Source organism: Netta rufina (genome assembly GCF_964035555.1).
Source record: "Netta rufina genome assembly, chromosome: Z".
NCBI lineage: Eukaryota > Metazoa > Chordata > Aves > Anseriformes > Anatidae > Netta > Netta rufina.
The window spans coordinates 32,228,773-32,246,980 of NC_140126.1; the positions used below are offsets into that span (position 1 = coordinate 32,228,773).

General features: G+C 36.7%; 1 protein-coding gene across 1 annotated transcript in view; it reads left to right on the forward strand.

Annotated features, from left to right (window-relative positions):
* ADAMTSL1 (ADAMTS like 1) overlaps window positions 1-18,208 on the forward strand; it is a gene marked incomplete at both ends in the record, with an annotated part of 347,299 nt that overhangs the window by 218,052 nt on the left and 111,039 nt on the right. The window contains 4 exons of the mRNA XM_084305155.1: window positions 3,862-3,936; window positions 6,951-7,108; window positions 14,229-14,340; window positions 16,043-16,181. Of these exons, the coding sequence (XP_084161281.1) occupies window positions 3,862-3,936; window positions 6,951-7,108; window positions 14,229-14,340; window positions 16,043-16,181 (484 nt within the window). The remainder of the gene's footprint in view (window positions 1-3,861; window positions 3,937-6,950; window positions 7,109-14,228; window positions 14,341-16,042; window positions 16,182-18,208) is intronic.

Sequence of the window (18,208 nt, forward strand, 5' to 3'; positions counted from 1 at the left end):
GTGCATCCACATAAACTTTTCTGGGATCAGGACCTGATCTATTTCCTGAAATAACCAAATTACATTTGGCTTGCCAGTAGCTTAATTACAAGTCATTTCTATGAAATGATGCTTGTTTCTTAAGAATGATACCAATTTTTTTCTTCGTACGAACAAGTCACTAAAATGCTATGAAAGCAGACTGCTTTGTAACAAAAGAAAAATCAGAAGGAAAACATGCAGTCATGACCAGACATCAGCCAAGGTATTCTGTGGGATCACCTTAGATTTTTATTTGTCTAACAGAGTATGGCATTCATTTTCAAGGACTGTATTAGGGAAATTGAACAGTGATCTTTATAGCAGCTCCGTCCCAATAGTCTCTGAAGTTGTTTATATCTCAAAACCACCCCAGACACTGTATTGAGCTCATCATCCTGAATTAATTTTCTCCTGGTTTTCATATCCAGTTCCATTTTCCATGTTGTTTATATCATGCAAAGGCATAGGAAAAGGATAGTACAAGAAGTTCATAGAGCTTTTAAACACTTAGCATTTGCTATGGGAACAGCTTCCTCGGTATTTATAGAGATAGTATATGTCTCCCAGTGGTCTCAGAAACAGAAGCATAGGAGGGTAAGAGGCAATAGGACCTTGAATTCTCACCTATGTTTATGTGAAATGAGAAGCACCTGTGTCAGTGTTCTTATTTCTGTTCTTTTTTTTTTTTTTTTTTCAAATGTTACAAAAGACAGATCATCCTAGCAATATCCTTTGTTTGTAGTCCTAAGCCTGAGTGGTTCATTTGTTCTAAGTTTGTATAAAGTGAAACTCTTTTTTATATCTCCTTTTGGAAAGAGTTTATGTGTCTTCCTATGGAGATGAATTACAGAGCTGTAAGCAGACATCTTTGTATTTACCAAGTAGTTAGAAAGTTGCTTCCTTTAAGTGGGGGATGAATTCTGCTGATCACTTTGTACAGAGTTAGTATTTCTCTAAAACAGGAATTGACATCTAAAAGTGAAGTAGATTACTTTAAAAGTGAATTATAAAAGTTGCTATATTGAGGCAGAATAGATATTTATCAGATTGCTGTAGCCATGGTTGTCAAAAATAGATGCAGTTCCGGCTTTCAGCTAAATATCAGTAGTCACAAGAGAATAAAAATAAATATATTTTTCACCATGGGAACTGATAGCTAGACTATTTGGACAAAATCCGAATTCAAGATCCAAAACCAGAAGAGAGTGTTCTCTCAAAGGAACCTGATGCTTGTACCTGACATACAAACTTTGTTTAGATCCTTGCATCTCTTTCACAGCTCAAAGACACTGTCTTTTCTCAGTTATCTGGGACTTTCCTTTGCCTTCCTATGGATCTTCTCTGGATGAAACCAACTGTCTGTTAACCTACTTTGTAAGTTTTCTTCAGAGTGTTCTGCATGGCTGCTCCATGATTTGCCTCTCTGCTTATTGTTTGATGGAGCTGTGATTAAATATTCCCATGCTTACTTTCATATGTATCTTCACCAGAAATGTCTCCTTCTTATCGCTGTTAACCTCAGGAAATTATCCCTCACTGGCAGACACCGTGAAAACATGAAGCACAATAGAAATAAACAAGAAATAAACAGAAATCCCATTGAGTGTTGTTATTCACATAAAGTGTGATAAGATTTTAAAATGAGAGCAACAACAAGATCAGATAAAATATGGCTCTTGCAACATGATGGGGCAGAAGAGACATGTAAAGATATATAAGCCTACATAATCTTTTAAAGTGTTTGATTGTAGTGTGATAGTTCAGTGAGTTGTTAAGCACAGGGCTTATAACTGAGAAGCAGTCAAATATAATAAAGATATGATGCTGTTTTTAACTAAGACATGTAAAAAGACCATTAACACATTTTTTGAAAAAATAGAGTCATTGTTTTCCCAGACTCATTCCAATAAATGTGATACATACAACAAGATGATGTCATATTCATGGATTGTCCCCCCAGTTACTTGTCCTATTTGTTGTCATCTTGAATATTAGTACCAGGGTGGTAACAATAAAATCAACATTAGAATAGAACTGTTTTATACATTTTGTAAGATAATTATTTCTCTTCTCAAACAGAAAATTTGAAATCTGTGTAGAAATGAAAGATATCTATCTTTGTTAATGAATGTGTTCTCAGAGATGTATATGAGCATAATGTGTATTGAACAAAGTTTAACTCCAGTGTTTCAGAAGTCTTGGGTGACAATGACACTTCTGGATAGCTTGAATAAATGTAAATCAGATTTTGAAAATGAAGACAAGGTTCAGAAGGTGTAAGGACACGAACACAGGGATTACCTCTGTCCAACTCATGTGACACTGAGCAGTTTATCAGACTGTCTGCATCTCTTCACTTTTGGGATTTTAAGAGGCCACAGAAGTACATGGGTATTTCACCCCATAGAGCTCTCCAGTATAAGAGTCTCAGAAGTGCCTATGGCACATGACTGAGTTTAAAATTTAAGAAGGTTCTACTTCATGTATTTGAAATATTGTAAACTTGGATGAATAAACATTTTATTTCAAAATCCCTGTTTCCTGTGGTTTTCCCTTTTCCTGTTGATTCTCTTTACTCTTCGACTTAAAATGACAAAATTAGTAACTACTTTACTGATAAATGAGAATTCTGATTTGTCTAGGTTGGAATAGTTTTCCTACTTTGGTCTGGTTTATTTTCAGAAAGTTATTGTCCCAGTCCATATTGGATGAAAGATACTGCACTTGCATTGGTTGAATTAGCCTTACATGACAAAGTAACACACTGCTTTGAATGTGGAGCTACAGTTCTTGTTAGTGGGGATTACATGGCAGATGTGAGCACAGTTCTAATGAACAGATAGTGAAAGTGGCTTTGTTCCTCTCACGTATACCACCTCCCCCAGAGATGTTAGAAATGCATGCTTTTTCTCTCACAAGTAGTAGAATTAGGAGAAGAAGGCAGAGAGGGAAAAGGTGAATGAACAGTTTAAGCCAGCAAGTTAGTCCACGTCTGTTCACTCTGGGCATCCAATGCACTAACCAAGCACAGAATTTGAACATAGGTCTGTAGTGTCATGTCACACCTTCCATTTCTGTCTCCCTTCAGGACATTACTAAGGTTGCTGCCTCTTCAGAAATGCTGACTTAACTGACTTTCATAGCAGTGTGCAATGGGCAACAAGTTCACTTGTCAGTTTAGCTCCAGTTGCAAAGTTCCCAAGGGTTTCATAGATGAACCCTTAGATCTTGCTCTAAGACATATTTACATGACAGTCTAATGGGCCTCTGTTTTTCCAGGGACTGTATGATGGTTGAATGGAAAGGGAAGCAGAATTATAGGAATTCTAGTCATTATAATAAAAGGTGTCAATGGGATGGTGTGCCTAAGGGCAGTTGGAGATCACCATATCAAATGGGAAGAGTTACAGAGAAGTTGTGGAGTTCAACTGAGAAAGAGTCAGCTGAAGCAAGTAGTTTGGTTAAACATAAAAATAAACCTAGGCTTCTCTGCTTCAACATAAACACCAATTCAAAAGCCTTGGGTGTTTGAATGGAACCATTGCAAAACAGACAGCTATTGGTTACTTTTGAAATCCAGAAATGGTTGTGAAGGAGATGAGAATAAAGCAAATCAGCATGTTTGTGTTCTTCTAAGTAGAAAGTTTTAAACTGTGTTTAACAGCAGGGTTCTTTTTCAGAAGATTTTTAATGTTCTCTCACAATTTATAGGTGTTATTTTTCAGTGTTCTTTTTGAAGCTGCTTTTCTGACTTTCTTTTAAGCACTTATTTTATTGGTTATTTAGCAATTGATGAGAATTTCTGTTTGTTTACTCCATACATTTTTGTCTTCTCCACAGTGGATGATACGGTGGTTGCTATCCCCTATGGAAGCAGGCATGTTCGCCTCGTGCTGAAAGGACCTGATCATTTATGTAAGTAGAAAAAGTTAGTATAGATTTGTTTAAGAAAGCCTTGCTAAAACAGTGCTCTGTTTACAATGTGGTGTCTGGTTTCCCTCTCTCAGATCACTGATTTCAACACAGGGATGAGTCCTGCCCTCAGAAACTCTCCCCAGACCCAGTTGCATCAGTGGTACATGCTTATTTCAGAGCAGAGCTTGGCCAGCATTGCAGAATCCCTCTCCCTTCCATAATTTTTCCATCATTTTTGTTTGCTTATCCTTTGGCTGGCTCTCTTGGTGCCTAGTGCTTTTGTTTAAAATTAATAAAATATATCCCACTGAGTGAAGAAATATTGAGGACAGTAAAATATAAGCTTTCCTACAACTGAGCTTAGCCATCAAGCTGCTCATGACTTTAACACATGTTTCTGTTATGATAGTCTCACTCACTCCTGTAGATACACACAAACAGAGAAAACCACAGTGAGAAGATCAGAAACAGCATGCACACATCAAACCATGCTCTTTAAGAGAGAGATTGCTCCAGGGAGTTAAACCCATTGACTGCTGCTAGCCAGTCACTTGGTAGCTTTAACAATTTTTCCCTGCTTCTCCTGACAGGGAGACATGCATCACAGCAGCCCCTCTAGGAGAAGAGTCTCAGTATTTGAGAATATGCTGGAAGAGCTGTAGGCAAATCCATTTGTTTCTGAACAGAGACTCTCTGCAATAGAAACTCTTACCTTCCAATGCAGTAGCTACTCAAAGGCTGCTTCATTTTTCATTGGCAACAAACACAATAATGTTGGTAAAAGGGATTTGCTGTCATAAAAAATAATAAAATAAAATAAAATAAAATAAAATAAAATAAAATAAAATAAAATAAAATAAAATAAAATAAAATAAAATAAAATAAAATAAAATAAAATAAAATACCCAGGCAGTACTGTATAGTATTTCAGAAGCACTAATTATTGTCAGATAAGTGGGGCTGCCCTTTTCCTTCTCTAAAAGGCAATAATGGCTTTCCTGCAGCATCGACCAGTTAGAGTCCTCTGTGCTTTTCAGTGTAAATATAGTCATTAGTGTAAGCAAAGACATGAAACACAAAATCATTCCCACTCTCCCCAGACTTCTTTTGCCTAAAGTGCTTATATTGAGTAGAAAGATGAGGTGGTACACTGTTCTGTTCAGTGTACACTGCTTGTGTTGAGAAAGCAATTGGTATGCCATAACCCTTTTATAATTGCTTGGATTTAGAGCTGTGAATAAAGACCAACAAATTACAGGTTATAAACTAATAAGAAATTATAGAAGAAGTTATAGTATACCAGTATAACAACTATATCTAGTATAGTTGTTATTACTTTCCCAGTAAATTTTTGCATTCTTATTTTCTAGATAGATATTCTCTACCAAGACAGAAAAAAATTCTTACTTTTATTATTTGTTATTTTTTTCAATGAAATTGATCTGTAAAACAGCTTAGAGAGAAATGAGATTTCAGCAGGAGAGACTAATCTAAAGCTGTCTTCACTCATGCCGTATCACATTTTCACATTTCAGGACACAAAAGATTTGAATCAGTGAGGTCTGCCTGAGTCATTGCTTGAAATTTAGATGAACTGCTCTGTGTAAACATGAATAAGTCCAGATACATCTCTTTCTTGTTTCACATGTCTACATGAATCTTTGTGTTCACCCATCAAAGGATTTTATATATGTATGAGCTACAGTCAGTTTGGGGATGGGAGGATTTTGCCCTGTGAACTTTGGTTGTGGGAGAAGTCAACAGGAGGCCGATTATATATACACAAGTCTTAAAACCATCTTTATCCCTGATGCATGCCGCCCTGTCCAGAAATAAATATAAGGCCAAGTGTATCACAAAAGAAGAGACTAGTCTAACTGAAAACCAAGGAATTCATTAATACAGAGCGAATTCTTAGTGTACTGCCTCAGCAACATCCTTCTTGAATTAATTCCCATGACCCACCCTGAAAAGCAGCCTAATTACTGCTATTATCTTTCCTCTAATTAATGATTTAATACATTCTAATAAAACTATTTCTCCTTTTTACTCTCTCTCAAAACATGGTTCCATCACAGATTAATACTTTTCCCCCATCTAATTCAGATTTTCACTTAGTTGCCTCTCTGTGTAGGAGATTTTGTATATAACTTCACAAATACATGCGGAAGGATTACAGTTTTGCAATCCTTCATGATGACATGCATTTTGAATAGCTAATAATGAAACAGTTTACTGGTAAACTTGTTTTAAGGCATAATCTGGAGCTGGTGGGGAGGCTAACTAGATGATGAAATAGGTCCACTGTCTTAATTGTTGGTTTCCATTTAATAAATGATTTGATGTGCTTAATATGATTCAGTACCAAACAGTATCTGAATTAAAGTCCTCTGGGTATGTGGATGGGGGAGCTGTAAATACACAGAGAGCCAGAGGGAGAGGTTAACACTCCCTGTTCCTTCCTATTCTGTTGGATGGTTCAAACTACTTCTGGAAAAGAGGCAGGATTGTTCTGATCTTTCATTCGTGGCCATCCTGCTTTCAGTTAATTGTCAGTCAATGCAACATGTGATCAGTGACCCACCTCTGAGCAGAGAGTGGGAAGAGCAACTAACTATTCCAGCACTCTTGGAGGAAGATCTGAGCCATGCTCCATGTAGGAGTGTCACTTAGAGAGAGTAAGTTAAACAGCAGCAAATATGCCTAACTAGGAATAGATTAATATGTCTGGAAGAGAGTAGAAAAATGTCCAATGGGTAAGGAAATAGATATGTAGCTAGAAATCTGGGGGCTGAGCAACACCAAAAAGCAGAAGGAGGAGAAAAAAAAAATACAATGGGATGTATGGAAATATTAATAAAACATGGAAAAGAAACGAGAAGCTACATTATAGCTAATTTAGGAGGGAAATCTGCATCACCACCATTTTATTTTCTTCTTTTTACCTACTCTATCTTTCTGTTATTTCAAATTATAATGCCCTACTTTCTTATTAATTTGTTTATATTTGCCAGATTTGGAAACCAAGACTCTCCAGGGTGTGAAGGGTGAAAATAACCTTAGTTCCACAGGTTTCTTCATTGTGGACAATTCTAGCATCGACTTCCAGAAGTTTCCTGACAAGGAGATACTGAGGATATCTGGGCCACTCACTGCAGACTTCACTGTTAAGGTGAGGCTCATCAACCAAATATACTTCATAAAGCAGCAATATAAAATGACACAAGGTCACTACCAACATGGAGTAGGAAGATGAGAAACAATTTTTGAGAGCTTAATTTGCCAATATGCATTTACCACGAAGTCTAGTCCAGGTTAGTTCTTGAACTTTGCATTAAATTCCTTATAGTTAAATATCTGATGAAGGCTTCACTGGATACTCCTCAAAAGAGAAAGTGTATGAAGATAAAAGCATATGCAATGAATTCTGCACAGAGTAAAGTTGAACTCATTACAAGAATATGGAGATTACTTTATGTACTCTTTGCAGCTTACTTAGTTTGTGACAAAAAGAAAGTAAGTCAATCTCTTTGGTCCATAATTTGTGAAATTTATGACAGTGTAATTACACAGAAGACTGTAGGAGTGAAGAATGAAGTCCCCAAGCTCCAAAATAAGAGGGATGACTCTTGTTGAGAAGTCATGGTGTCATTCTGAAGATCTGCTTTGTGTTGCACTGGCAATCAGAGTTAGATTGTTTCCTCCCATTAGACCATTTCTATTCTTCCAGGTAATATGAAACACATTGCTGGAAGCAACGGACACATTCTGTAGGAAAGCACACGTACAAAAATGAGCTTTTGGGAATTACAATAAAATAAATCCTTTTCCAGTAGGTCCAAGGAACCTGAAGGATTTCAGCTGTAAAATTGTAAAACCTGTATCATGTCCAGACTACATAAATTTTTCACCTTGGGCCCCTGAGGCAGATGACATTTGCCTTAACCTAGAGAAGATGGAAACTATAAGCTTGAAGAGTAAACTGGAAAATTAAGTAGGTAATGGGATTGGGTTTAACTGGACAGGCCTGGAATGGGTTAACTTTGGTAGCAGAGCCCTGTGGACTGCCCTCTAGCCCTCTTGGTATGACAGCAGCACAAAAATCAAGCAGAAGTTATCAAAACTGGTTTACAGAGAGAAGCCTGACCTGAAGAACGCATCCCTTCTGTGTTTGCAGATCAGATTCAATATGCTTCATTGAAACAGATGCTGGTCAACTCAAAATGTCTAAAACACTGTATTACAGATTATATCCAGATGATGAAAATTAGAATGATGTAAACAGTACTGCTTACTTTACATTATATATACCAGCTACAGATTTAAGGCAGCCTGTCTAGTTATAACATACCTGTTGTGGACATGGGCGTGTACACCAATGTCCTTGAAATGATAATGGGAAGGACAGAAGGGTTGGACTGTGATCCTAGTATTTACACTGTTCTCTTGATAAGGGGGAAAATAGCTTTATCCCTTCGAACATACATTTCCTTCTCTACCAAAACAAGGTAAAGTACACTACTGAAAAGCCAGATGGAAGGCTTCATTGTGGTGCTAGCAAGCTTCCCTTACACAGCAGTATGTCTTTGGTGTCAAGATTTACTTGCCTGGAAAACAGCAACTTTTATGCAAACAGATCTAGATGAATTTTTAGATGTACCAGATCTCAGAGGTAATGTAGGCTGGCTTCTCTCAAGTAGAGTTACTGCTGGGGTTAGGATTTTGGCCACTCGTCCAACAAGCGATAGCTAAGATAGAAGTCAAAATTGAATGTGGAGTTACATAGAACACTTGTGGTATCCAGACAACTCTAATCTCAGTTGTGATCTAGGACTGGCAGAAAATGCTGGTGAGAGAAATGTGTTTGATTATAGTCCAGGTTAGTAAAAGAAAATAAGGCTGGGGCTCAGCCTAGACTTCCTGGGATCTGCAGGGGCATGCAGAAAATTGTGCGTGTGCAGGCAGCCAGCTGGCAGATGCTGATGGGTCCTGTCAGGCTAGGGCCAGGACTGGATTAAATAATCTCTTTTGAACCAAGAGCATGGAGTGATTTACCCTGTGGAATGGAATAAGAAATTACTTCAGTGTTGCCTTTGGGGCTAACACTGAAAAATGCAAATTTTCTCTAGCAACAAGAAATTACTTTTTTGTTTGTAGTTGGTTTATTGCTGAATTTTAGAGATACTGAGGTTGAAGACAGTGAGGTTCATCTGTGTCCTTTAGTTCTGACATGCTGACAAAGGTTTCCAGAGAAGGTTGTGCCTCATAGCTAAAAGAAGGCTGCATAGGACACAGGAAGTGACAAAGGATCTAGTCCTGCAAGCCCTGGTGGTGGTTAGGATGGTGCTCTTGTAAGTAGATGAGCTCGAGTTAAGACTCTACACACAGAAATAATAAGAGTTAAAATTTATTTGTAACTGAATCAAGTTTTGTGTCATCAGCGGCAAATGATCAAAGCACTTCGCTGCATCTAGGAGAGCTCATTGGAATATGGTCCTTTCATCATAAAGCTATACTACCTCTTGAGATATGTGACTTGCCTGAGGTCACTTCTGTTGAGTGACGGTTCGACCTAACAGGAAGCAATTCTATAATGTGCTCTGCCTCACTAGCTTTTATCAACTTAAGTTTTCATTCAGAAGTCTGTGTTTTATTTTGTTTGTTTGTTTGTTTTGGAATAGCCATAAAAATGACATATTGCAGTATCTTTATTTCTGTTTTTTCTCCTGTTATGACAAATGTGGCAAAATTTATGGGAAGCCATATAGTAATCTTCTGAAAATAATGTATAGATTCTGTTTCATACTCACCTTTGTTTCCTGTTCAATAAAAATGATTTCTTTGAATAGCTCTTAGAACATGATTATTCTCCTAAACTGCATATTCCACCTAATATATAAATTCCACATAAAAGACATTGGAACTTTAATACTAGGTCAAACAAAAAGTCTGCTTCACTCAGGTTTCTGTTTCAGAGAAGGACTGGTTCCATCTACTGATGGAAAGAGTGCAAAGAATAGTAAGTGCCATATTAAAAATTAATATAATATATGCACTATGGATTAAAATAGCATGCTCAAAGTTGCATTATCTTAATCTTGGAGCATGTCTTTGGTGCTGCAGAGGTCTTTCCATAGATGAGGGGGGTGTTATAAGTAGTATGCACAGAAGAAATGCAGCAGTGCTGGTTCTAGTATGTTTAGAATTGCCCTTGGTGCTGTGGAATAACTTGGTCTTCCTTGTTTAAGAAGCTTCTGCTTCTGTTGTATGTAGTAGTGGATTCTGTATGGATTATTGCATCTGACAGCAGCAGTAGATGAGACAATAGACTTCATTGCTGCCAGCCATCCTAGCCAATTAATTGCGCTGTTTTTCTGCCTGTTTCTTTCTTATGGAAGGGGTTGAGAAAAGACATAAACCTTGAAAGCTTTCTGCTTCAGTTTTATGAGAGATTTAGTCTAAAGACTTTTTAATAGTCATCCTACTCACATAAAGGAACACAGCTTTATCTAAAGTTGGAGCATCGTGAGCAAGTTTGTTTCAGAGATGATTTCCATAGTCTATAGTAAACTGGTGATAATGTAATTTCACTGTGATTTCTCTGGATGATTTAGAGGCTGGATTGAGAAGCAGCAGAGGGAGCTGTCTTGCATTTAAAAATACCCCCAAAAAGCATCTGACTCAACACAGGACTGTCATGATCAAGGGACATGAATCCAGAAATGGATAGTACACGTTCCCTGGATTTCAAAGGCAAAGGTCCCTTTAGCACTCCAGGGGAATTAAAAGACAAGCTCAAAAGAATCATGATACAGTACTGCATTACTGTGTTACACAGTAAACTTGAAAACCTTCGGCATCTCTGTGTGTTATATGTTATTTGAAACAAATTTATATAATTATTTTCCCTTGCTCCTTTTTCTGCTTCATAAACAAAATATGAACAGCAACAAATCTCTTGCACATCCTCATTCTTTTTCAATGTAAGATGTTGCTACATAACAACTGGAATATTAAAGTGCTTTAAGTACATAAAACAGTATACAAAAACTTTGCTTTTACTGACATGAAAGCACAAAATTACATATGCCACAGAAGGATAGTTCTCCACATCCTCATTGCCAGTTTCTTTGTATGTTACTTAGAAGACTTCAACAGTGAACTTAGCACTGATAAATTAAACCTACTGATTTGTGAGTTGGCACTTGCAGAAAGTATTTGTAATAATAATGTGGAAAAATCTATTAGAACTTTCTTAATAACCAAGTTGGCCTGGAGTTTGATCATAATATACTAAATCAAATTTCATAAGACAAAAGACAGCATGCAATAATAATTCCCTTTCCCTGTCCTTCAATTTGTGACTCAAACACACACAAGAAATAAATGATATCATTTCTATCTATCAAATCATCTATCTATCATATCACCTATCAAATGATATCATATCTCCCTCAACACAACAGTTTCATTAAATGTGAATGTACTACTGAATATGCTTATCATGATTTAACCCTACAATTAACATTGATAATTGCATGGTTATCCCTCCTTGTTATAAACTGCTGCTTAAATTTCTCAACCACCAAAGCAGACTTAGTGCAGTTTTGTAGGCCAGTCTGTTGTATTCTTCAGCAAACATAAACAAATGCTTCAGGCACATGTAGCCAAAATCAAACATGGGAGAGTTGGGTTTGGTGGTTGTTTTTGTGGGGTGGAATTTTTTTTATTTATTTTTTGGCATCTTTATTTTGAACCAATTGAATTTAAGGGCTATAGAAAACGCTTAGCACAATATAATGAAGAAATAAGTTTCAAGGTCACAGGACAGGTCAGAATGATTCAGAAACATTATGCTGTTTCTGAATTCACAAATTCACTGTTAGCTGGAGGACTTCAGCACTGGCCTTTCTCATAGCTAGCATAGTGTTGCAAATACTGCAAGGGTCAAAAATTTCACTATACTACAGATCTGAGTATTTCAATGTGTAGAAGTTGGCTCTCTGCACCAAAAATTTCTTAAAGCATATAGTTATCAAGTCTTACTTTGAGTCTTGCAAAGCTCAGGCTGATGTTTTGTCCTGGGTCAAGATCTTAGCTTTAGCAAATTGTCAAACAAAATAAAATAAAATAAAAATATTTTTGCTGTATGGAATCACCATATATTGTTCTTCTGCTGCTTACAGTACTCCTTAAAATAATATACGATACTGTGCCTGTTTCTTTCATTTTTTTGTTTTGTATCATTTTAGATAATGGCTTAGGTTCGTTATAATTCTTTCCCACCTACATGTACATGTATGTTGTTATCATGGCTGTATGAGTGACTTCCACTTTGGGCTGGGAAAGATGTATATCTGCCTTTTCTCTGGGTCAAAACAGACAGATAATTTTGCAGACACACAGGAATAGACTGCAGGGGGAGGAATTCTTCTGTCTTCCTAATTTTTTTATGTGAACCCTTTTTCATCCCCATCCTTTTATAGTAGGCTCTGTGTAAGCTTTTAGTTGGTTCTTCATGATTCACTGAAGACCCTACTGCTGAGTATATCTTCTGAGTTATAAGAATCACTGATGATCTAAAAAACAAAGAGTAAGAGCAAAATTCTCCCCAGTGAACTTTTTTTCTGCACATTCAGATCAGAGACCTCCTTCCAGCACAACAGAATATTTTCCCCAGGAGTACATAAGGTTTTCACAAGCCCAGAAAGGCCCTTCTGAAGTGTGTGATTAATGCACCATCCCCACATAAGGAATTAGATATCCTGTTTCTGACACACAGACTCAAAACGATATTAATCCATTCAAAAGACCTCCCATTTTCTGAAGAAACTGTATTGCTACAGCTGTATTTTTTTTTAGTTTGGGGAGTTTATGTCACTGTTTACTCAAATTAGAAAAGGGCAGCCTTAGTCTCGGCGGGCCAGATTTCTTTCAGCCTTACATATCGTGCAATATTTTCATCTTCTTCCTTCTCTTCAAGATGTACTTAGATTTGTAATCATATTTCTGTCCATCTGCAGAGGGAAACAAAACAAACAACCTAGGATACACTGTACAGTTCAATTTGTCATATTTTTGCTTCTGTTTCACAGTGTAGTCTTTGATGATGTCCCTCAGCTTTCGGAAAGAGTGAAAATGATGGACAGACTGAAAAACTGTGTTTGCAAAACAGGGAAACTGGTTGAAAATCCAGGAAAAAAGGCGGTATTAAAAGTTGTCTGAAAAAAAAAAAAAAAAAGAACAGGGAGAAGTGCTGAGAGCAGGAGTGCTGAATTGGGGAAGGATCCATATTTTCTGCTAATGATTTGTCAGTTTTCAGTCCTGCATTTTCATCATGTCAGTGATGAAGAGATGTCCAAGCAACACATCAAACCCTAGGACAAATTATCAACTGGGAGAGGTTTTAGCAACATTACTGTTCATTCCCATACATCTGTTCAAGAGCATAGAGGTAGAAGCAAGGGCTGCACTGGAGAGATTTTGGAGTCAAAGTACAAGAGGAGCTGCTTTTGCACACACAAATCTTTTCTTATTTTATTCTGTGCACCTCCAATCTGGTTTACAAAGGAAATCCATTTGGTACACAAGGTACTGTAGGCATTGAGAAGCTCAGATGGTTTAGAAGTTGCCAGTACTTGCAGACTTGGGAGACAATTTTTTGAGCAAGCTCTTGGCTCCAGCCAAAAGTCCATACCTGTGACTGAAAGGACCATTTGTGAAGCCAAAATAAAGTAAGCAGAAGGACTGTCTTATAATAATGACAGTGCCACAAAGAAGAATTAAAAAGAGACCTCACCTCAGAAACAAAAAAAAAATCTGGAATTAGAATTTTTATACTTTCCTATTTCTCACACCACAGCCTCTCATTTTTATCCTCGGTATCTAATATACATGGTTTCAGAAGGTATTTGGGGAACATTAAGGATCTAAAACCCATGTCAGTGTGGCAGGGAGAGCCAGTAGATAGTGGTAGGTGATATTCTGATGGAACAAAAATCAGTCCATATCCCCCCATATTTGATAGCACTTACCTCTTCTTTATTTCAGAATGTTGCCTCAGAGGGTCAGAAATACCTCTATTGACCATGCCTGGGCAATTTATTTGTATTTTGTGGCAAAGATTTTCCTACCAGTTTATGCTCTGCTTTATGCATCTCACTTTCCTATGGCAAAGTTCCTCTGGTATTTATGTAGCTGCAAGATGCTTCATAGCTGCAAGATGCATATGTCAGAATAATTCTACTTGATGCTAATATCAAGTTCACTCTTTGTTGTTACATCTTTTTCAGATCCGCTATGCTGGTGTTGCTGACAGTTCAGTCCAGTTTATCTTCTATCAGCCTATCATTCACCGATGGAGAGAAACTGATTTTTTCCCTTGTTCAGCATCCTGTGGAGGAGGTAACAATTTACCATTGTCTTCCAGAAACAGTTATTTGCATGCAAGATCTTTTCCAGCTTCTGAGATGAGATTTAGACCCTTAAAATATGTAAAAATCTGTGAATAAATGTAGTTATACCTAAAGAGGGGAGGGATGTAGTAACAATGGTAGTAGCTTTTGCATTTTTTTAGTGTCATACTAGCTCTGCACTTTATACATATGGATATCCATGTGACTGCATGTCATGGTACAGCTGTCAAACATGGCTCATGGGATTTGGGCCCACTTTGAAATCACAGGATATGTCCTTTCTCCATTTCCACCCATCCCCACTAGCAGCAATTTTTCTCTTATCTGAAACTTAATGCAAGAATCTCAGCTCCCAAGAAATTTCAGCTTTTTGTTTTTCTTTTTGCTTTAGGCTTCTGAGTTTATGTTTGACAATACTGATTATCCTCAATTTCTCTCTACACATGGTAGTAGGGAAAGACAATTGTTCAATGTCTGCTAGATTGTGCTAGCATTTTCAGGGTATCTGGAGAAGATACCATCTAATAGGATGCATGCAAGTTTTTGCATTACTTTAACATATTCTATGACAAGTCAGTAGAGTTCTGGAACTACAGAAGTCATCAGTGTTAGTGACTACTCATACCGACATAAATTCCAGTAAGAGCAATAAGATCAGCAACAAGGTGAAAGACAAACTGCAGTTTTCAGTAGATGGTAATAATCCATGATGATATTGCTATGTGTAAGTTTTGTATGATGATTTTTCCTAGGAAGTTATGCAAATATACTATTTTACTTTCTGGTTATATTTTTCTACTTCTTGTTCTGACAATACTAATTAAATTTGATACAAGGGGAATAAATTACTGCACAAAAGAAGTGTAACACTCCCTTTCCTCTTGGAGAATTGGGATCCTTCTGGAAATAAGAGATTGTGTCTTACTCTTGTGATGTTCTATGAAGAAGACAAAGAAAGAAGTGAAAGAAGGAAAAAGATTCTCTCTGGACCAGAGAGAAAAGCAAGACAAACATTTGCAGGTTAGGTATTTGAAGTGTAAGAGATGTAGACCCCCCACCACACAGAAGCAGAGCTTCTGATATCTAATGATGTGTCCCATGTAGGACTGCAAATTCTCTGGACATTCTCTGTTGTGTTTTGTTTGTGGTGTTTTTTTGTTTGTTTCAGAAGTGACCTTAGAAAAGTTATTCCTCATGTGTACTTAATAATTTTTTTTTCTTCCTGAGTCATGTAATTTACCTGTAATTCCATCGGGTCAGGACCATTTTTTACGGCATTTTTGTGCAGTTTAGCAAATGTTACTGCAATGTGGGTGTTAAGTAGTATCAACAGCTACGTGAATTCTTAATTACATTGTCCTATGGACCTACAGTTTGCTAAGGATTCTGCTCTAGAATCTAAAGATTCTACTTTTGTCAACTGTCAGTGTATATACAGGTTTTAAGCAAGCTGATCACATTTAGTCATGCATTCTAGAGCTGGTGGTGATTCCCTCTTGAAAGACTCAGAGTGCATGAAGTTGTTCTGTAAATAAAGTTGTTTTCAATCTGATCTGTAAAACTGTAGCTGTTTTGTCCAAAATCACTGATATTTTCAGTTAGGTTTATACATAACCAAAACTTACATACATTTCAGACAGAGACAGAAAAAGCACTGCATCACATATTATTTCTTCCACTGCATATTGCAGGTTATCAACTGACTTCTGCTGAATGCTTTGATCTGAGAAGCAACCGGGTAGTAGCAGATCAATACTGTCACTATTACCCTGAAAATATCAAGCCAAAGCCAAAACTTCAGGAGTGTAATTTGGATCCTTGTCCTGCAAGGTCAGTCAGCTCTAATTAAGAGCCCAGTTTTAAAGATGTACAATACAATAGGAAAATATTTTATTGCTACTGTTTACTGTGTAATTCAGCCTACAGCGTACTTCAAGACTTCAGCGTACATCCTGAGGTTGTGCTGTTTAGAAAAATATCTTTGTTTAGCACTTGCACTTTGCTATGACTAGTTTGAAATTGGTTGTTTCTTCCCTACAGATTGCTTTTTCCTTCTTTAAGCATTATAAAGTGTCAGGAAACAAATTGACCATCATCTACATGACTCTTAAGTGTTAGCAAGATGGAGTTTAAATGTTGCTGGAAAATGTCTGTCATTACAATGAGAAACTTTTTTTTGTTTGGTTGTTTCTTTGATTATTTTTTCATTTTCTGCTTGATAAAAGGCATACTTGCAGTCATGGCAGCTTGTAAAACAGTAACACAGGAATTTGCTATAATTTGGGCTTGTACACAAGACCTCTCTCTGCTCCCCTGTCAAACATTTTCATCAGAAGATTAATAGTAAAAATATTAAGATCATGGAGTCAGATTTCCCAGTTATAAGAGGAGGAACAAAACCACAAAAAGGACCAGTCCTTTGTTGCACTGACTGACTCCTCTGAACTTCAGTGGAAGTCAGTCTGTAACCACAAGCATTTATTTGTGTAATCTAAACCTCTTGGTCCTCTTGTGTGGCTTTGCTAAAAGACAGCTGAGGGCAGCCCAGGAAGAATGCACATAGGGATACCCTAAAGCCATTTACTAATGTGTTCCTTTGCCTCTAGAGTAGTTTTGCACCAAGTTTGAACAAGAGAGTTCAATCAAGTGTTACCTGTTACCTGAAAAGTTACTGTGGCCCATCACATTACTCGAGGTTGCTACAGGAGAGAGGGAGAAAAAAGAAAGAATAATTAAAAAAAAAAAAAAAAAAAAAAAAGCTGTCCTAGCCAAAGAAGAGGGATGTTTTAAGGGACCTCTGGGACTGTACCCGACTAAGAAGAGTTTTTTGCCAGACTAGGTATAATGGCATTACCAGAGAACAAACCTGTCCAAGCTCAAAGTGGTTTTTAATTCTTCTGTAGTTCATTAAATTTCTTTGACTTTTCACAACTGAAGATAACATATCTTCATCATTGAAGATACATTTAACCAAAGTATATGGAAACTTATACTTCTCTCTGGTAAATGCATTTTCAAAGGCAGCTCTGTTTGCAAACAATCAAAGGCAGAAATGTTAACATACAGTTCAAAATCTGGAGTGAAAATCTCCCAGAATTAAGAAGTGGAAATATCAAATCTCAGAATCTGATATCATTTCAGCAGTATTGTGCATTCTTTAACTTACATATTTTATCATGCATTTCATTAGAATGCCTTAAGGATATAATATTAAGAATGAGCTTTACTAAGGCTTTGTGGAAAGTATTTCCTGTTGAGCATGTACTCAGAAAAGATTTTTCAACATAGGGATTGCTTTCCTACAGTGCAACCAGACTATTTTTTTCATTAACAATGTTTTGTCAAATTCAATATCTGGCTTCTTTTGTTCTAGTGCATTCCACAAAGAACACATATTTCATTGCTCAGGCTATTTAAATATATAAATAGTTGCAATTAGAAACTTTACTATAATAAAGAAACTTTGCCATAATAAAGTTGTTTTGTTTTGTTTTGTTTTCTTCAGTGATTTTCTCAAAATAAAAACTGTCTTTGAATTTTTTGAAAGTAATCTCAGTAAGGTAGATGGCCATGTATGATCAGGTAGGAGACATAAATATGAATGTCTCAGAAAACATGATTGCTGAAAGATGCAAATTAATATGGAACCTTTCTTTTAGATCCTCCATGGTATCAATGAGAAAACAATTTTAAGTTGTTGTTGTTGTTTTTTTTTTCTGTAAAGACTGAGCTGATTTTTTTTATTTTTTTTTTTAATATAGTTCTGTGTCAAGTGTGCAATTTGCCTCTGGAATTTATTCTAAGGATATTTTCCATACTTTTCCCAATAATTTTAAATGACATGCTTAAATGCTAGG